This window comes from Perna viridis, chromosome 5, assembly GCF_037379345.1.
Source record: "Perna viridis isolate PV_CMFRI_1.1 ecotype Kerala chromosome 5, ASM3737934v1, whole genome shotgun sequence".
In the NCBI taxonomy this organism is placed as follows: domain Eukaryota; kingdom Metazoa; phylum Mollusca; class Bivalvia; order Mytilida; family Mytilidae; genus Perna; species Perna viridis.
The window spans coordinates 23,026,745-23,048,803 of NC_142449.1; the positions used below are offsets into that span (position 1 = coordinate 23,026,745).

General features: G+C 33.8%; 1 protein-coding gene and 1 long non-coding RNA gene across 2 annotated transcripts; both read left to right on the forward strand.

The window, feature by feature from the left end:
- Positions 1-100: 100 nt before the first annotated feature.
- Positions 101-8,035, forward strand: LOC148616562 (uncharacterized). The gene is made up of 2 exons (XR_015922236.1): positions 101-287; positions 7,928-8,035. It is a non-coding gene; the product is annotated as an uncharacterized LOC148616562 (long non-coding RNA).
- A 215-nt stretch (positions 8,036-8,250) lies between these two features.
- On the forward strand, positions 8,251-21,091 carry LOC148616563 (VPS9 domain-containing protein 1-like). Its single transcript, XM_088583719.1, has 12 exons — positions 8,251-8,348; positions 8,868-9,003; positions 11,165-11,273; positions 12,030-12,092; positions 12,717-12,769; positions 13,463-13,550; positions 13,745-13,830; positions 14,605-15,552; positions 16,521-16,711; positions 17,504-17,570; positions 17,924-18,028; positions 20,633-21,091. The coding sequence occupies exons 1-12, from the start codon at positions 8,291-8,293 to the stop codon at positions 20,715-20,717; spliced, it is 1,989 nt and encodes a 662-aa protein (XP_088439845.1). The 5' UTR covers positions 8,251-8,290; the 3' UTR covers positions 20,718-21,091.
- Positions 21,092-22,059: the final 968 nt, after the last annotated feature.

The window sequence follows — 22,059 nt, forward strand, 5'->3', positions numbered from 1 at the left end:
CTAATTTCTGGTAATCAAATAACAAAAAACTATACAACATTCAATACCATTATTTTATTTGACAGTATTGTTTTATTTCTTTACGCGTGATACCGATGCTTCGGTGATTTCCGTAAAGACTTCCGGAAAGTGGTGAAAAAGCTGTCTGCAAGTCCGAAGTGACCGACACTTGTTACAAACTGGAATAAAGTGAATACTTCAACATGTCAGCTGTAAATACCACTTTTACTACAGTTATGAGAGGTGTAGCAGATGCACTGAAGCTGGATGGAGACAATAAGGTTCAAGTAAGTTGAACTAATATGTGGGTCTGTGTCAACATGCACAAATGTGTATTTAATTTTAAAGTACTCTGGACTGAAGTGTCTTCAGTGGTGATATGCAGTGTTACATGTCAAGAAAATACAAGTCAAATTCTTCATTTGTTATAAGCCTCGCCTAAATCTCAGTCATTGAATGAATGCTTAAACAGTTAGAAAAAAAGCATTTATAAAATAAGTTTTTATAAGACCACACAAGCATTTATTGGTTCCATAGGGTTCTTACATTGTTTAACTGACATTTTTTGACCATATCGTTCATTTGGATATAAAGGAACACTGGAATACAACCGGAATACATCAGGGATTCTCTTTTTCTTTTCCGTTTAAGTACAGTCCTCCACAGTAGTATCATCGTACTTTTATATACAGTGGTCGATGCGAGAAAAACATCTGTGTGCAAATTTGTACAGTGCTGTGAGTGATCCATATATACAGTGTGATTAAAAACAACGATAGCGGTTTATCCGACTTGGACGGACTGCACTCCTGACTTGAAAGTATCAAGAGAGCTGCTGGATATCAATGTGTCTAGTAGCCCGTTCCACAATCTTATAGTGTCCGGAAAGAAAGAGTATCTAAATACTTCTGTTCTTGCGAATGGGATGACATAGCTGAACTGGTGGTTCCGTCTGGTGTTGGTTGTGTGTGATGTTAGATATGCACCTGGTTGTATGGCAACCAGACCATGTACTATACGGTACATCATGATGGCTTTACATCTCGCTCTCCATTGTTGTAGGGGCTCCCATTTAAGATTCTGCAGCATTGATGTTACACTGCTTGTCCTGTTGTAGTCATTCATAACAAAGCGTGCTGTTCTTCGCTGTACTGCTTCTAGTTTGCTGATGTTTTCCTGTGTGTGAGGATCCCAGATGGTACAGGAGTACTCCATCAATGGTCTGACTAGTGTCTGGTAGCAGAGTGCCTTGGTGTTACTAGGGCAGCTACGCAAGTTCCTCTGGAGAAAGGCTCTGGTGGAATTGGCTCTTTTTGTTATGTTGCTGATGTGATGGTTCCAGCTCAGTGTCTTGTGGATTGTCACTCCTAGATATTTTGCAGTCTAGCTCTTCAAGTGTGTGACCATGGATGTTGTATTGGCCATTGACTGGTGTCTTTTTGGTGGTAATTCTCAATAATTGGCATTTTTGGGGATGGAATTCCATTTGCCAGTCAGACTTCCATTGTTGTAAACCATTCAAGTCATTTTGTAAGGTTTCTGTGCCTGCTGTAGTCTTGATCTGGTGGTAAAGGACACAGTCATCAGCAAATAATCTTATGTTGATACATATTCTGGTAAGTCATTTATGAAGATGAGGAACATTAGTGGTCCAAGTACACTCCCCTGCGGAACTCCTGATTGGACTGGAGCTGTTGCTGAGCATTCACCTTCCTGGAGAACTTTTTGTTGCCGATTACTTAGGAAGTCTCTGAGCCAGGTTAGGGTTGAACCTCTGATGCCATAGTGGTCAATCTTGTATAATGGCCTCTCGTGTGGTACTTTATCGAAGGCTTTAGAAAAGTCTAGTAGGATTAGATCTATTTGTCCCTTGTCATCTATGTTCTTGGCCAGGTCATTAACTGTTAGTATCAGTTGGGATTCACATGATCTTTCCTTTCTAAATCCGTGTTGTGCATCTGTCAAGATGGTGTATTGCTCCAAGTGTTTATGGATGTTACTGCAGATGACGTGTTCTAGCATTTTACAGAGTATTGCTGTTAGTGAAACCGGCCTGTAGTTGGATGCTTGGCTACGGTCCCCCTTCTTGAATATTGGAACTACATTGGCATTCTTCCAGTCAGTTGGTATCTTGCCCTGGTCTAGTGAGGCATGGAAGAAGATGATGAATAATGGTGTCAGCTCTGGTGCTAGTGTCTTTAATAATCGGGTTGAAATATTGTCTGGTCCAATTGCTTTGTAAATATTGAGTTCTGATAGTAGTTTAAGTACTCCTTTTTCTGTGACTGTAATGTTGGTCATTGATGGATATGGATCACTTTTCATTGTCTTAATGGTGGATTTATCTTCATTGGAGTTGAAAACGGAGGAAAATTGATTATTGAGTATATTTGCCTTGGTACTGTTGTCAGAGTAAGTTAGGCCATCTTTGTTTCTCAGTGGTGATACTCCTATGTTGTCACATTTTTTGCTTTTGATGAAACTGTAAAACTTCTTTGGGTTTCCTTTGATGTCAGGGCTTATGATGTCATGGACATAATTGGCATAGGCATTCTTACATTCTTTCTGTGATGTTTTCTTCAGCTTCTTATATCTTTTGAAGTCTTTCTCTGATTTTGTTCTTCTGGCATTTTTAAATGCCATTTTCTTTTGCGATGTTACTCTTTTAACGTTGATCCTTGGTTGATGGAACCTTGATGATGTCATTTTTTATAGTACGTGTTCCTCTTGTATCCTAAGTAGTTCTGTCTGTATGAAGTTCCACATATCTGCTACCTGGCTTCTGACATTAAACTGTTCTTTGAATTGCTTTACTATTTCAATTGTTGCTGTTCTTAGCCAATCTATATCTGCTCGTTTCCATAAATAGATCTTTTGTTTTGTCGGTTTTGGATTTCTTGTTGCTATTTTGGAGTTGATAAAGACAGTATCATTGGCCTTATCCCAGGTAATGGTTCACATTGGTTTAACAGGGTTGGTCTATTTGTTAAGAATAAATCCAGGATTGATGTTCCTCTAGTTGGAAAATCTACAATCTGTTTCAAGCAGCATTCGTTTGTCATATCTATAAATCTGGTGTTTATCTGGGACGAGTTTTGGTGTCCATTGATAGTTGATGTGTTCCATTCTATGTCTGGTAGGTTCAGATCTCCTCCTAGCCACATAACTGAGTTTTTGTGATGTTGATATGTTGATTCGATTGCAGAACACATATTATCAATATAGTCAATGACACTATTTGGTGGTCTATATAGGCATCCTATAATGGTTGTTCTATTCCTCTGGCATGTCAGTTTAACAAATACTGATTCGGTTCTGGTGTCGACTTTAAGTTCTTCACTTGTGATGTTGTTTTTTATCGCTATTAACACTCCTCCATAACCATCATTTCGATCTTTTCTATATACAGTATATGTTGCTGGAAAAATCTCGGAGCTCATTATATCTGTTCGAAGCCATGTCTCTGTGCCTAGGATTATGTCGGCGTTAGTTGTTTCGATCAAGTTGAGTACTTCTTCTTTTTTATTTTTAACGCTCTGGAAGTTAACCACTATTATCTTGGTGTCAGAAGATTTGGTGGATTGTATATGTTTATTCTGGTTTGGTCTACTTTTCGGTGAAGATGAAAAGGTTGGTGGTCCAGGGCTGGTTATACTTTCATCAACTGAAAGTGATGAAAAACTGTTGTTGGTAGTGGAGTCGATGATTGTTGATTCAAATAGTGAGGAGGCAAAGTTGGGCATCCCACAATTTACACATTGCCATGATATATTGGAACAGGCAAGGGCTTCATATATTGGAGTTGCTATGCCCATGCGTTCGGCATGGTACCATTTAGAACAGTCATCACAGACTACTCCCCTTTGCTTCCAAGTGACAGCTTTTGAACAGACTTGACATTGGTACTTTGGTGTTCATGGGCCTGGATTGCATTCCACATCTGTTGATCTTATTATGAGTAACATGCTGAGGTATACAAGTGAGTGTTGAAGAGGTCTGACACTGGATAGTGTTTGTAATTTTCTGGATTTGACTGTCATTGTAACGCCACAGTGTATTAACTTCAGGGAAGTATTTCCTTGTATATTGTCATATTTCCCATTGAGGTACTCTGATTTGATGTGTTGGTGATTGAGATCTACGATGAGTGTTGCCATCAGCAGAACTGACAGCAATACGTGTTGAAAATCAATCAGTTTCACATTTGTTTACATTGGTTACAAATTCGAAAATGGCACCGATCGATGTTATGTTTTGATAGGAAAAAAGCTGGATTAAACCTCGATATTTCTATTATTATGTAATCAGATATAAGCTACATCGTTTTTAGTGTTGTAGAACCAATTTGGGGGATAGGGAATATCTGTGATCTACAAAATTCGATGTTTTTTGGAGCTCTTCACAAGATGTTGTTCACGCATCGGTCTCTTCCGGTGAAATACTTCTCCACTTGAAATATTGGGGGACATAGTGTGAAACCCTCGTAACAACAAAATAATTGGTTTGGTTTGCTTCTTAAATAATTCTTTTGAGTATGTTTTATTACATGTATATCCATCTTTCTGTCAAGCATTCCAAAAATTAAAAGGTCTCTAATAGTCACTTCACAAGACCCTGAGCAATAAATGTAAGTGACATGCAAGAAGTGTCTGTTTAGTACTACATTTTAATCTGACTCAGGTCAGAGTTCATGAGGAATATTTTGCCATATTATCATATGAGGTCAAGAAAGGTTGTGAGCAAAGGGTTTCAGTAGAAAAATATTAGGCTAGCAGAGATAAAAGTCGTCTAGCCCTTCATTGAAAAACATGTAGGGTCATGGCGAAGGCGATGACAAGTGGTTTTTTCTTCAGTCCGGCAGAAAATTTCAGATTTTTTAGTTTGATATTTAAGGAAAAAAGTCTAAAATTGTCATTCGGTCCAGTGCATCAAGAAGTTGGATCTTGCTACATGAGTATTTATCATTTTCTGTAAAATGTAATTGATTACAAATTAAATGAACACTGAAATTTACTTCAGTGTACATACATCCTTGGATACCCAGTATTGCATCTGTCTCCTACATGTCTGTCATCCTTCTGTCATTTTGCATGGTATGCATTATTTTTGGTAGAGCCTGTATAAAAAAACCAAAGGAATTGTAATGAATTTCCTTGGTGACATAACAAAAAGTGAAATGCTGATTGTACAATCATGAAATTAATTTATTTTACATAGAAGAAATTTTTTCACTGACATTCTAGTTGCAAGGGGTAGACAAAAATAGAAGAATACAAATTTTCATAATTTTAAAATTGGTTATTTTGAACCAAAAAAAAAAAATACCATTACTGAAGTATGATGGGGTAAATCAGGGTTTCAAATTCTTTAAAAACAAAGAAAGATTTGCCAAATGACCAATGAGTGATGCAGGAGTAGGTAACAGAGGCACACTCAGGGGTATAATATTGTATGTAGTATTCTTATGATTGTCCTTTTTAGTTGACCTGGCCAAAGGCCAGGTGAGCTATTGCTATCACTTGGCATTCGTCATCATCCCTTGTCATCATTAACAATTTTTCAAAACTTTTCCTCTGACACTACTCGACCAATTTGAACCAAACTTGGTATGAATGTTCCTTGGGATATCTTGCATAGAATTGATGTGGGGATTTTTGATCTGTCATAAAACATTGCTGCCGTTACTAAAAATAGAACATAGGGGTCAGACAGTAGCTTTTCGAGTATAGCTCCAAAATCATTATGTTTAGCTAAATTCTGGGTTAAAAGTGTTTAGCATGATGAGATCTATCTTAGGTTAAATTTTCATTTAATTCTGTTAAGCCATGTTGGAGTTATTGCCCTTTTTCAACATTTTTTGCAATTTTTTTATCTTATTTCTTTCAAAAATCTCCTCTGACACTACTTGACCAATTGGAACCAAACTTGGTATGAATGTTCCTTAGGGTATCTTTCATAGAACTGATGTGGGGATTTTTGATCTCTTGAAAAACATGGCTGCCATTACTAAAAATAGAACATAGGGGTCAGACAGTAGTTTTTCGGATATATATCCAAAACCATTAGATTTAGCTGAAATGATCCATATTTAGCTGAAATGATCCATAGACAAAAAGTCTTCAGGGATAAAAGTTGTCAGACGATTCCTTGTAAGAGTTTTTACCCTTGAAAAGGGAAAAATGACAGGCTTTTTTTGACAGTTTTCAGCTAATATCTTGAAAACTGTAATAGAAATTCTTAAATTTACTGCACACGAAAGACAAAATTCAACCAGGTCAACAATTCAGTCTCCAGGGAGCCTCTTGCTCTTATCTCATCCTATAAAATGAGGCTTGTTTAATTTGGAATGCTGCTGCCTGTGGTATCTAATACAACTTTGACAAACATGACGAACTGACTACTGACTAACTGAAAAAAAATGCATTAATATAATTCTAATGCAATACCAATGGGAAGAATATGTTATGTAGCAAGTAGTGACATTCTTCACCTTCATTGCCATCACTTGGTGTCTGTAAACTTTTCTTCAAACAACTTCTTATCTGTAAATATTTGACAAATTTTAATGAAAGTTGGTATGAATGTTATTTAGGGTATCCTGCACAAAATTGCTTTGGGATTTTTGATCCGATAAAAGTCATGGTGACCATGTCTATTTATAGAACATAATGGATAAAGCTACTTATTTCAAGGTATATCTAAAGGGATAGAGAGCTTTACAAAAGTCTTTGTTGGGTTGAAGTTGTGGGACAAATTTTTGTTAGAGTTATAATATTGCCCTTGAAGGAAGAAAAATAGACCAGGTGAGCAATTCAGGGTCTGCCAGGGAGCCTCAGACTTGAAAACCATGATAAATAGAAAAAAAACTTTCAATGAAATGATCCTTATTATAAGGCTTACAAAGGTCTTAATTGGGTCCAAGTTGTAGGATAACTCTTTGTTATATTGCCCCTCTTGAAAGAGGAAAAATGATGTTTTTGTAGTTTTTTAGCCAAATCTTGGAAACCATGATTTATAAAAAAAGTTAATTGTTGACAATGATCTTTACAAAATTGTCCGTGGGTAGAAGTTGTAGGACAGCTCCTTGATAGAGTTATAACCCTTGAAAGACAAACAATGAACCGGGTGAGCCATTCAGGATTCTGGGGCCTCTAGTTTAAAGAGAATAGGTTATGAATTATTATAATCCCACAATGAAAGCTTTCTGTCTGTCAGAATTTTACCTAAACCTTTTAACAAAGTTAACCTTTGTTTGAAGGTTAGACATTGTGTGTCATATATGTAGATGTGCATGAATCAAGATAATTATACTGATGTTTTAAAGGGGAGGTAAGTCAATTTATGGGTTTCATTTGTTCTAAAGTTCATATCATCAAACCTGTCAAAACTAAGCCTCTTCTAGACAAAAAATTATTTGTTCAAACTGGTCCTGGTCCTTAGCTTACCCAGGTTCAAAATAACATTGTAGGAAACTTAAGAAAGTTTATGATTTTAACAGTTTTGGGTTTATTCAGGATTTTGTCATAAACACTTTTCACTGAAAGTGCAGTGCTTTATCTGTTCAATATAAGTTATAAGTTGCCAGGTGACCTTCTATGGTTTTTAGTCTGTCAATAGATTGTGTTAGAGGGTTACTCAATTTTTATATCATATTGATTTGAAGGTGTGATTTTTTGCTAAAGAAAATTACAAAATATGTTTATACCCGATATCATTGAAAAATGAAGAATGATTTCACTCTTTTGACCAATTCTTATCTGGAATGCTTTCACTTTCAGGGCTTTATATGTTGCAACTAGTTCAATGACTTGTTGTTTTTTATTTTGCCTAACATGACACTGATGAACAGGTTGAAGATGTATATATATACAATACTTAATGTATTTTCTTCACTTCGTTGTTTTATAAATTTTATTTTTTTTTACAGGAAGCATATATGAAATATTTGGAATGTATTCTTAGACTTAGTACCAAGCTACTGCAAGATGCCAGACTTGGAGGCAAGTATATGGAAGTATGATTGTCAATTGTTTATGCACCTTAAGTTAAATGGCATTCCTTAACTTCAGGGTCTCTGAAACAGTTTACATTAAATCAGTAATTTCATCAGTATACATTATTTTTAATTGATACAGTCCTGTACAAAGAAATAATGTATGCTTGAAAAGAAAGTAAAAATACAAAAAAAATACTAGGTCCATCGAAAATTTAATTTACTTTATCATTTTAAAAAATGAAATTTTAACTTCTAGGAAGCCTACACTTGATTATTGGTAAAGAGACTGTCAAAATGGTACGATTAGGTCAACAGTGTATGGATAGAGTTGCTACAATCGTTAACCAGACTGGTGAGTTTGTGCTGATTTAACTGTTACATTGTATCAGTACACTCATTTAATTACATCTTGATTATATCCCCCACAAAAAAGTTTGGGGGTTACATAAGAATGACCTTGTCCAATCATCCATTTGTCAATCTTATTGCCCATCCATATACCTTGTATTAAAGACAGGTTTGTTTTTATTGTATATAAAAAAGAATTCCTTAAAAATTAGGTATTCATCAGAGGCAAAATAAATTTCAGCTAACACATTACTAATAGTAAACTGATTTGCGTACATATTTTTGTCCATCACAGTTTCCTCAGCGACTACTCATCACAGCAGCTTGAAGCACATTTTTCCTGTAGGTATGTCGTATTATGGGGATCCGTTTTTGGAAAAATTGGACAACAATTTCCTGTTTGCCGAGGACTTATTTTTTCTTTATATTGGGATTGATAGCATGGGTATCACTAGTGAGCCATAGTTTACAAATTATTTACCTATTTAAGCTATTTTAATCTATAAAGTTCAATGATTTTCAGATTCTGAGGGGCCACCTATAGACAGCTGCAAGACTAAAATGCCATGTAGATCAAGTGGAACAAAATCTGAACCAACAACACCATCAGAATCATGCCAACCAAACAAACCACACATAATGAATGAAAGTTTTCAAATGTAAGTTTGCTGTGTCTTGTCTGGTGCACACATATCAGTTCACAATATAATATAATACTGGATGTAAATTACAGTAAAAGACTGAGACTGGGTACTGTCCAAATTTTTTAATTGTTTTACCAGAAGAAATACAGAGGTGGAGAAATAGCCATTAAAATAACAAATAATATCATATTGTCAATCAGAACTCCTCAGTCTTTCTCATTACATCAAGAAAGGCCTTGGAGGCACTAGTTGGAAAAAAATCTGTCCAGAATTTGATCCGATTCTTAATAGGATAATTAATTGAAAAGAATGAATGATCAAAATAAAATTATGAGTGCCAAAGAACGCCTAGATTTAACATGTGTGGAACTAGTCCCGCACACAAGTTTAATCTTCATTTGTTCTTGGCATGAATGATCATATTTTGGTTATTCACAATAACCAATTGATTATCCAATATATTGTATAGATTTCCTCCATTATTCATTCCTATTTTCAATATAAGTTTTAAATTTTGTGAATGGCGGACTGATATTCAGGTTATGGCATTTTGGCGGGAGAAAGTCCAAGAGTGAAGTTATCAAATTTATTTCACAATGTGAATTATTGATTTTTTTTACACTTGGAACATTTAGTAAATCACTGCTATCTATGTATTTAGAAATTATATTTAACTGTTTGAATTTTTAACCATATTTTTTTTCTTAGCTCCTCACTTTGTGCCAGAATTCTCAAAAGAATTATTGTTCTTTATTTCTAGTGATATTTAACTAATTCTTTTGTGCCACCTGGTGGTTAGAGCTACTTTGAAATGTGTAACACTTCAATTCTGGCAAATTTTTGAAGAAGAAATTCTCCTTTCTGCATCCAAGGTTAATTTTTTAAGTGTGGAGGAAATTGCAGAGTAGTTCCTGTTGGGGCATGTTGTTTAATTACTAGATTTTGGTTTTGGTAAATACCACACCATTCTTGAACCATATTTTTGGATAATATGAGAATCATACATTCTGCATGATAATCATGACCTCCATATGTCCGTATATCTTTAGCCCATGCAACCCCTACCTTACTGTACTTTGAATTTCAGTTGTTGTAAACTGATTACATAACACAAACTTAACACAATGTAACAGGAAGAAGGTCTTATTAAAACATTTGGCATGTTCAGTTTAAGAGTATCCTTCTGTAAACTTCCTTGCAATGTATCAAATTGTTTAAAAAGCTTTCAATGCTTAAACAATTGATAAAAAAACAACTTCAAGCCGAAAAGTGGGAAAATTAATAAACATTGGTACAAGTATGAAAGGGCCTCAAAGCAAGTTCCGGGCTCTCTCTTGATTGAACAACCTTCACCTGATGAAAAATGTTTAGGTTTTGGGAAGGATATATTTACAGCTTTATGTTCATCATTGACATAGATTCAGATTCCTATGGAACAATGGAAAAGTCAAGTGTTAGCCTCAGTGTAAGAATCAGGCAGTGGGTGAAACATGGTATGACAAAATCTACCATTTTGAAAGTTTAATTTGACTACTTGCACCAAGCAAGGAAAAAAAAAACACCCAATTTTTTTTTGTAAATTGAGTTATTATTTAATTGAAATGCACTGAAATAAACATTTCCAGGGAAAGATAACTCAGACAAAAACCTCATTTTTCTAACATTCTATTGAAAAATTTCTGAACAAATGCAGTGATACAGAGATCAAAAAGTGATAATTTAATTTTAAAAAGAGAAATCATCCTTGGATGAAATAATATTGTAAGATAGGTGGATTTTTGACATGCATGTTTATGATTTTCCATTTTTGCCTGATTCTTACAAAAGCTTACACTTAAATACACATCATTGGAATGTTTGCAGTCAGCATTTTACAATGTCATGTAAGCATCAAAGTAACTTGGATTGATTTCATTCTGTTTCAAATGAAAGCTTGAAAGGCTTTTGTGAAATTGAATATGATACAGACTTATCATTGATTTCAAGAGTTATGTCCCTTCCCCTAGGTCTACTTCCTTAAATCTCCTTCATAGTTCTCCAGTAACTACATAAGGAAGTTTGTCAGGTAATGGTCATTTATTAAAAGAAAACCAAATAACTATTTTACTCACTGTAAGAGTATTAAAAAACTGATAAATCTTGCATAAGTTGATCATCATCAATAATCTTTTTATAGTCCTAAAAGCCAGTCTCCTTTGGAACAAGCTTACAAGCAGAATCAACAAATGATGATGGCATACAAAGCAAGACTGGATAGGATGGACCCAAAAAGAAGAATGGCAACAGTTAAGCATCAATTAGGCCTCGAGTTAAAAAATTGAGATTAATACCTCAATCTTTCAGAATTTCTTATTTTTTCTTTTCAAAGTTATGAAACTATTATGGGATATTAAATATTGTTGAAGTCTATTTTTGTGCTAAGGAATAATCAAGGGAATTCTATTGTAAATCAAAACTATGCAATCCAGGGATATATACTAGACAAGGAAAAGAGGGCCAAAAAACATAAAATAAACAAATTACATGTACAAAGAAACGAAAGCAAATGAGCATTTCAACTTCATTAAAAACTTGGAGCGTGGACTATGTGCACCAGAAGGATAAGTGTCCTACTGATAAAAGTTGAAACAAGTAAAAACTTATATAGTTGCTTGACTGCTCTAACCTTTTTTGAATTTTTAATCAGATGGTGAATATCATTTCAGAAAGATAGTTAGTGTAAACATTTTATTTAGAAATTCAAACAATAGTATAATAACATAAATACAATGTAAGCAAAGGATTCGGAGAGTTATTTACTTTTATGTGCAATTACAAGTTTAAGTGTTAGAAATATAAATGATGAAATTCCAGTCATAGTAACACTGTAACACTGTAGCAGGAAATGAAAACAGTGTCTGATTAGAACAATTTTTTAGCTATTTGAAGAATAATTATGTAGAAAAATGATATGAAGTCTTTAATAATACTTTTTTATAACATGTTTTTTTTATAGTTTCACATTTATATAACAAATATTTAATGTATGTAATAATTTTTAGAGCTTGACAATACAAAGAAAAATGGCAGAAAATTTAGCGATAGCAAAGGTTCAAGAAGAAGCTGTATCTTTTTTAATTAAATGCAAATAAATCTTGGCACCTGAGATATTGATGAAGAATGATTTCTTCTTCCAAACATATGAATGAAGGATAATAACAAAATTACTGAACTGATATACTCTAAGCAATAGTCAAAAGGAAAAGTTATAAAGGAAAGTCTGTATAATAAGTGCAATATCAATATCAGCATTCTTTGAAATGGATCAACATTCATCACAGAGATCAATTGGTTTTTGTTTTTGCATTTTGATAAGCATGGACAAAAGCTCATAGAGCCTTTATAGAAATGTTTGTACTTGACTCTACATGTACTTGTTGAATCAACTCCGTGAAAAAAGCATTAACTAATTATACCCCTGCTCTGTGTTTTGTCCATCACAGTTTTTTCAGCAACTACTCATCACAGTGGCTTGAAATTTTAATACATTCTACTTATAAGTATGCAATATGGTGGGATTTATTTTTAGAAAAATTCTACAACAAAGTCCTGTGTTCTGAGGACTTTGTTTTTTTTTGTGATTAACAGCAGGGTATCACTAGTCAGCCATTGCTCACAGATTTCTTGTTGCCAGCATACACAACAGAAAGAAATAATAATTCAAAAAATTATCCTTGATAACTTAATAGCTGAAGAAAAAGATGGAAGAAAGACAACAAAGACTGGAGGAACAAGCTGCAAGGTATGGTGTAACAGATCTGACATACATGTAATTCAAAAGAAACCTAGCCACTTCTTTTGAGGAAACATATTTTTGTCTTTCTGCCCAGGCATCTGTATGCTGCATGATAAAAACAATGAGGGATTGTAACTTATTAAAACATCTAGCAGATGTCCAGCTTTTATTTTTATAAATTACCTGCATCAAAGGTCCATGTAAGCAATGTTATCCCTTTGGAACAATGATGTTTTTTGCAGTTTTTAAATTATATACATGTATTAAGGACCATAATAGTAAGAAACTTTCTTTTGCTGAAATAATCCATCATACACAATTCCTTAGTGGTGTTAGGAGGGGCTGCTGTAAATGGAAAAAATTGTTCTGCTTGATCATATAATATGGCCATCAGATTTATATTTTTTTTTCAAGGTTAGCATATCAGATTCTTTAGGACCTCTAGTTTGGCTCTTGTGTATTGTTAAGGCATATTAGTAGTTTATATATTGAGAGGAATATTTGAATGAAGATTTTGTCCCACTGGTTTGAAATTAATTCAGTAATACACAGAATTACTTCAGGATGAAGACATGATCAGGTTTTGGACAGTTTCTCATTCCTGGCTTCAAGTTTGGTTGTTTAAGAGTTTTGTGAGGTTTCACAGTTTAAAACATAACACAAATCTCTGAATTACTGGTATATACTTTCAAATTTTAGGAGATTTGGGAAACCAACAGGATTAACTGATGATGATAAAGAACAAAGACAAACCTACAAAAAAGTATTGGAATATGAGCAAGAGCATGTAAGTTGTCTGAAAAAAAAATCAGATGGAAATTTATTACTTATCTATATTTTACAGATTTAATTTAATTTAATGTTTTTTTTTGGGTTTTTTTAAATACTAAATATGTACAGATAGTTTTTGTATTACATTTTACACAGTCACCTTATCAACGATGCATGCATGTTTTATCAAGTCATTTAACTGTTTTTCAGACAGATTTTGGAGAATTGAGAAAACAAATGGATGAAAAGCCTAGTGATCCTGAATTGATTAACAAGTTGCTGCAGAAAATATTCAGGTTGGACCTAAACTATAAAAAATGAATCTATTATTTAAGCAATTATGTGTCCCTTCACCACTGGACTTATAATTAAATACTGTGATTTAATTTTTTGGGGGTAAGAGATAAAATGATATTCTGTTGGAATATTTGAATTTATGATTTGTGCGTTAATATAATAAAAACAAGTTGATGACTTGTCTGCAGTTATGATAAAAAATTTCCAAGCAAAGCTTTTTCATTGAAACCTAAAACCCCCCCAAAAATGTAAGCATTATTCCACAACATTGACAATCAAGACCAAAGATTTATAATTATGATGGAAGTTAAATATATATATGCAAATGTTAAGTAATTGTGACCCCATTTTCATTCCCGTGATTACGAGTGAAACTCAGGGTAAGTCAAAATATACATCTATGTTGAACAGAGATTGTGAAACCCTAAGTTTATCAAGTAATGCTTTTACTACAACTGTTATGGGTGAAAAGATGTAAAAAGTCCAGAAATAACAAATGCCAATCTAATGAACACTGGCATGTACTCTGACGAGGAGTTTTCTGTAATGTAATTTCCATGACCATACCTTTGAATACATAACAGTAGAAATGAAGTATTATAATTTTCCTGTTGTAAATTGGATGGGTTTTGAGAAAGACTTTGTAATCGTTATTTTGTTAAGGCTTTGAACGTAATGGTTGATAAATAGTGGTATGTACAGATGCATGTATGCTATACAATGTATATATATTTGTATGTTTTGTCTAGCATAACAGCTTCATTTCTTTTTAGATCAAAAGACCATCCTTTAATGGAGAAGATTACAAATCAGCAGACCAAGCTAACAATCAAGCTTCAACATTTAGTGGGTGAAAAACTGAAAATAATTGAAGAAATTAAAGTACCTTTATCAAAAAATCTATATCCAAGGTGTTCATCTGCTCGAGAGAGTCCAGATGGTGACAATAACAAAGAAAAGGGCAATGAAAAATCAGATGAAAAAGTTGCCAATGAAACATGTAGTACAGATGATCAGAAACAGAAAGAAAGGGTGAATTCTGAGACTGGTCTTGTGAAAGGGGTTGAAATTGTGACAAAAACTGATGGCAAGGAGTTGAATGTTGAAGAAGTGGATAAAGGAGTAGACAGTGACCAGTCAGATAAAAGTGATGATGATATTGAGATCAAGACTGGAGATGTTTGGGTGCCTAATTTTGAATCTGAGCCAAATGATTTAGAGAAAGTGGGAAAAGAAATTAAGAGAGACGTTGAAAAAACCATAGATATGGGTGAAGAGGAAAGGGAGAAATTGAAATCTGATGTTAGACAAGCTAAAGGAATTCTTCACCAAGTTTCACAGGAGTATGATAAGTATAATCAAGACAATATGGATGAATTGTTTGATGAGGAAAATTCAGATGAAGATTTCAATGAAACTGTAAGTAAAGACACCCTGAAGGAAAAAGATGAGACTGATGAAAATCTCAAAATTTTTGCAGTTTCCTCGTTGTCAGATTTAAAAGCAGTTGAAATGAAGATAAAAGATTTGAAAAATGAAGCTTATCAACGGCACATCAAAGGAATTGCCCAGGATATTCATCACTATTCAGAAAAGATGCTGGTATTATTTACCGTGTGCTATGAGCAGTTAGATTGTATTGAAGGCAAAGACCAGTGCTATGTAATGTTGGAGGAGTCTACCTTTAAACCAATTTGGCGTTTTCTACTAGGCCTCTATAGGTTGGTAAAATACTGGGGTATATCTACATTGTAAAATATTTCAGTGAATATGAAATAGAACCTCTAACATTATTCTTTTCTCCAATATGTGCAACTTATAAATTTCTTGCTGGACCAAAGGCATTTTTACTTGACATGTCATGTCTGGCGGTATTTTGTTTTTGCTGATCTACAACTGAACGAAATGTTGACAAATCCCCCAAAATTTCCCAAAATAAAACGCATCTTCATTTTATTCATCTAGACATTATCTGTGAAATAATTTTTGTTCAGGGCCACAGCCTGGTACTAATTTTTGTTCCAGGGTCACAGCCTGGTACTAATTTTTGTTCAAGGACCACAGCCTGATACTGATTTTTGTTCCAGGGTCACAGCCTGGTATTTATTTTTGTTTCAGGGTTTCAGCCTTTTGCTGATTTTTGTTCCAGGGCCACAGCCTGATACTGATTTTTGTTCCAGGGTCAGAGCCTGGTACTGATTTTTGTTCCAGAATCACAGCCTGATACTAATTTTTGATCCAGGGTCACAGCTTGGTACTAATTTTTGTTGTTGGTAAATCAAACAACAATATAAACTCTTTATAAAAAATAATACACATAAGAAATTAAATCAATAGAATTTAGGTGAACCGCAAAAATTGATAAAAAAAACTTCAGTTGAGAAGATTTATCATTTAATTCAACTATGTTGTTTTACTCATGTATTTGAAAAGCAATTTTGATGTTAAATCAGAAAGATAAACTTTCAGAATAAGTGTGCAAAAATGTTGTGAACAAATAGATAGACAAGAATTAATTACATTAGCTTTTTTTAAATCGCTAAAACATTGCCTTTTTGTGATGAAAGGAACTGAAGTAACTCATTTAAACATTTGACAAATTGTGAGTTAGAAATACATGTCTTAAATACTTGAGACTTGGATGGAAGAGAATATTTTAAAATATTATAATTATTTCTTTCTGTTTCAGACTAGCCAATGAACCAAAGGAGTTAGCTTTAGCCTATGTGATGACAGAGAAAGCTACCTGTCTACCTGTGGATTGTAGTGTTAATACCAAACTTCAGTTATGTAGTCTAGATGCTCCATATGACAATGTCATCACACACCTAAAGACCCTGCAACATCAACAGACTCTTCTAAGTAAACTAGAGTGTCTAGGTAAGTAAATCAGTTGTTGTTCCAAACAGCAGGCACTGCTCACCCTTCCAGAGTACCTGATGTTCTCTCTGGGGTTTGTGCTGTTCTTTTATCTGTTTGTACTTATTTAGTTCATTTCTATTGGACAGCTTATTGTTTGTTTTTGTTTTTTTTTATTTTGATTATCTTGAGTTGTCTTGTAGATTTCTTTGTTAAAACTACTTCCTGGTTTTCAGGCCCTCCCTTGTCTCTCTTAAGGATGCATCATTACCTATTCTTATCACCATATCAACAAGATAGAAACAAAAACACCTCCTTAAATATTTTTTTTTGCCACTGAATAATGTAAAAATCTTTTTTATATCTCCAAAATTAGTATTCCTTCAAACTTGCCTGAGAACCAAAATATTAATTTGAATGGCCTTATTTTTCATTACTTTGATTGTGATTTATGATAGAATTTTTACTTGAAAAGTGTATTAAGTGTAAGTGTTTGTATAAATCAGGCAAAATGGGAAAAATCAGAAACATGCATGTCAAAACACCGCCAATCTGACAATGTAATATCACTTAAGGATACGTTCTGTATTTGAAAAGACCATAATTTAATCTCTGCTTTACTGGCATTGCTCAGAAACTTTTTCGATAGAATGTTAGAAAAATGAGGTTTTTGAGAGAGTTATCGGCCCTTGAAATGTTCATTTTCAGTGCATTTCAGTGAAATTATAACTCAATGCATCATCATGATATGCAAATTATTGTCTTTTTTCCTTGATACTGATGTTGCAAATAGTCAAAATTAAACTTTTTCAGTGAAATGTTCTAGACTTGTTTGCAGTTGTATTGAAGAATATTATAAAGATCAGAAAGTGCCAGCAGTGTAAGTTCTTCATTTCATTTATGTATTATATGGTAACATAATCCATGTTTCTTGTTATCTTTTTGATGCCCGAACTTCCAGTTACAATGTACTTATAGTAATGTTAGGATATTTTCTTTGGCTGGTTAATATGTTCATGGTTTGTCAGTTAGTTACCAATAGATTTTATTAGATCCCAATTTTCAGTAGAATTTTTGTATCTATTTGAATTTTAATTTGTTGTTGGGCATTATATTGGTGGATATTGTCCTGGGCAGGTAATAAATTGCATAAGCTTGCGATATATGTATGCATGCTATTTCTGTCAGTATATTCTTGATTCAAAAATATATTTTTCCTATTAATTATTGTAGTGGAGCAGATGATTTACTACCAATCCTGTCCTATGTTATTATAAAGACAGGACAACCACAGCTTCTCTCAGAATGTCTGATGCTAGAGGAGTTCATACATGAAGGGTAATACGTCCTTAACTACGTACTCTTCAAGTCTTGCTCAAACACCCTGCTTTATATATGTCCTTAACTACTCTTCAAGTCTCGCTCAAACACCTTGCTTTATATATGTCCTTAACTACTCTTCAAGTCTCGCTCGAACACCTTGCTTTATATATGTCCTTAAATACTCTTCAAGTCTCGCTCAAACACCTTGCTTTATATATGTCCTTCACTACTCTTCAAGTCTCGCTCAAACACCTTGCTTCATATATGTCCTTAACTACTCTTCAAGTCTCGCTCAAACACCCTGCTTTATATAAGTCCTTAACTACTCTTTAAGTCTTGCTCAAACTGCCTGCTTTATATATGTCCTTAACTACTCTTCAAGTCTCGCTCAAAGTGCCTGCTTGATATATGTCTTTAACTACTCTTCAAGTCTCGCTGAAACTGCCTGCTTTATATATGTCCTTAACTACTCTTCAAGTCTCACTCAAAGAGCCTGCTTTATATATGTCCTTAACTACTCTTCAAGTCTCGCTTAAACTGCCTGCTTTATATATGTCCTTAACTACTCTTCAAGTCTCGTTCAAACTGCCTGCTTTATATATGTCCTTCACTATTCTTCAAGTCTCGCTCAAACTGCCTGCTTTATATATGTCCTTAACTACTCTTCAAGTCTCGCTCAAACACCTTGCTTTATATATGTCCTTCACTACTCTTCAAGTCTCGCTCAAACACCTTGCTTCATATATGTCCTTAACTACTCTTCAAGTCTCGCTCAAACACCCTGCTTTATATAAGTCCTTAACTACTCTTTAAGTCTTGCTCAAACTGCCTGCTTTATATATGTCCTTAACTACTCTTCAAGTCTTGCTCAAACACCTTGCTTTATATATGTCCGTAACTACTCTTCAAGTCTCGCTCAAACTGCCTGCTTGATATATGTCTTTAACTACTCTTCAAGTCTTGCTCAAACACCCTGCTTTATATATGTCCTTAACTACTCTTCAAGTCTCGCTCAAACACCCTGCTTTATATATGTCCTTAACTACTCTTCAAGTCTCGCTCAAACACCCTGCTTTATATATGTCCTTAACTACTCTTCAAGTCTCACTTAAACTGCCTGCTTTATACATGTCCTTAACTACTCTTCAAGTCTCGTTCAAACTGCCTGCTTTATATATGTCCTTCACTATTCTTCAAGTCTTGCTCAGACTGCCTGCTTTATATATGTCCTTAACTACTCTTCAAGTCTCGCTGAAACAGTCTGCTTTATATATGTCCTTAACTACTCTTCAAGTCTTGCTCAAACACCTTGCTTTATATATGTCCTTAACTACTCTTCAAGTCTGGCTCAAACACCCTGCTTTATATATGTCCTTAACTACTCTTCAAGTCTCGCTCAAACACCTTGCTTTATATATGTCCTTAACTACTCTTCAAGTCTCGCTCAAACACCTTGCTTTATATATGTCCTTAACTACTCTTCAAGTCTCGCTCAAACACCCTGCTTTATATATGTCCTTAACTACTCTTCAAGTCTCGCTCAAATACCCTGCTTTATATATGTCCTTAACTACTCTTCAAGTCTCGCTCAAACACCCTGCTTTATATATGTCCTTAACTACTCTTCAAGTCTCGCTCAGGCTTTATAGGGTTTGTATGTCTAGTTCTAGTATTTCTCTTCTGTAATTTCTGATGTGGAAGGTTTTGAAGTCTGAGGACCGATCTGCATTTTATTGTTTACTTCCGGGATCTCAAAATGCTGCATCACATTGGAAAATCTTCTATTTTATGCTTTTCTTAAGATTTTTGTCTTTTTGAACTAGATATTTGTAATTTTTGTATCAGTTTTTTTACACAAAAAGATATTTTGCTTTTAATATTGAACTCAATGTTATGTTAATGAAGAATCTCCATGCATTTGAATCATAGACGATGACCCATTCACATGAAACCACAGAGTCACGTGACCAGACTTACATACCCTATAGAGCTGTGCCCTATTTTTATACTCCATCATGTGTTATGGCAAGGTATTAAATAATACCCTCTGTTTGCATAGAACGGTATTTGTCTCACCATCTGTTGATCTCAGGTTGGTATCTATATGATTATTATCAGTTGAAAGGATTTTCATCAAAACTTTTAGAAATTGTTTAGTACTATAAAATACAGATCAAGCAGCCCCATTTTCAGGTATCAAATCTTGTTGCCTTAAATTGTCTCGTCCTTATTTATGGTTTCCAGATGATAAAACAAGAATAGACAAGCTGACTGATAGAAAGTACTAAGATAACATGAAAACCCCCTATTTTTGATCAGTTGCTGAACATAGATTGTATTTACAAAGTAATCTATAATCAATTTTCTATTGAATGCTATACAATACTTAAGCAATTACCATGAGCAAAGAAAACTTAACAATTAAAAAATCAAAACATTTCAATTAGGAGTACTTCAGCTTCATTCATATTAGAAATCCAAAATGTGATTTGAAATTATATGGATTGCAGCACTCACAATTATTCAATTTTGCAATAAAAAAAAAACCATTGTATTACATATTTATATAAAAATGTATTTATTTTTACATCCAGTAATTATCCATAATTTTTTTTTCAGATATATCATGGGAGAGGAAGGGTATTGTCTGACATCAATAGAAACTGCTATTGGTTACTTGGTATCACAGGGAATGGCAGAGTAGTCAGTGGAGAGTATAGCTGATGATCATTGTTCCATAACCTTGAACAAATGTTCTTGTTTGAATGACTGGTTTTTAGTTCAGTCTCTTTGTATCAATTTAGATGAGAATCCATAATGCATTTTTTACTAGTATCTTATCTTTGAGGAACCAGACACACCCTTTCTTTAGTTTTTGTTGTTACATGGTCTGAACACACTTAAGTTGTACTGGCATGTTGTTTCAAACCCGGTTTAGAGTTTAAGATCATCGTCTGCTTATGTTCTGTTTAACTCCAGTCTGGAAAGACTGAAATTTTAAATATCCTCTGCTAATAAAATTTGGCAGTATATAAAAATCTTCATGTTTGTCGGTCTGTTTTTTTTTTCGATATATATGTATCAACTCTTCTAAACCTTTCAATAAATTTAGATACAATGACACTAAGTATATGAAGAATGGACATTATACCATGATGTGCATGTTGTAAATTGCTTGCAATTGTTTACCCTAACATATAAGTTTTACAGATTCAAAGTGCAACTCCATCCAAACTTTCTATGGGTTTAAAGGTATTTGGCATCATATCTAGATGTGCTTGACAACAATCTAATAGTTCAAAGTTCAAGGTCAGTGAGATTATGGTAATCTATTTTCATAGTATTATTTTTTTAACTTAATTGTAAGCCTATTTTAAACAAAATTAATATTTAAAAGATTGATGGTTGTAAGTAGTGAAAACTTAAGGAGATTGATAATGTTGATTTGTGACTGATTTTTATGAATGGTAAATAAAAAATACTGCAGATAGTCCACCTAAACAAACTATAGTTTTCTAACTGAAGGTGTTTACTGTGAAAGAATTGATTGTTGATACAATTATGGATTTTTTTTTTTTTTGAAATATTGAAGTATTTGTATGCTTTTATAGTTGTTTTTTTTTACCAAAGGTATTGTGCAATATATTGTGTATATAAAATTTGGTTCATCTGTTAACAGATCTTTTCAATCTTCCATATTTGACTTGTACAGTATACATTGTGTTTATTTGTTTTGTTTTGTTTGGTTATATGTTTTTATTGTTTTGTTTGGTTATATGTTTGTAATGTCATGGCTCAGACAGATGGAAGTTTTCCTTATGCCATCTTCTTTAACATTCCAGCATTAATAAAGAGAAAAAAGTTGTAGCCTAGGGCCTAATCTGGACATTGATGAAAGGATAAGTTTATTCTGTTTTAATAATAGTAATATTGACATTTTTGTCTACATAATCTATTACAAACAAAATTCTCCCAGTGGAAGACAAAAGGGAGAAGTGAGCACAAAAAGGGAGAAGTTTTTGCACATTTCTCCCTCTAGATTAGGC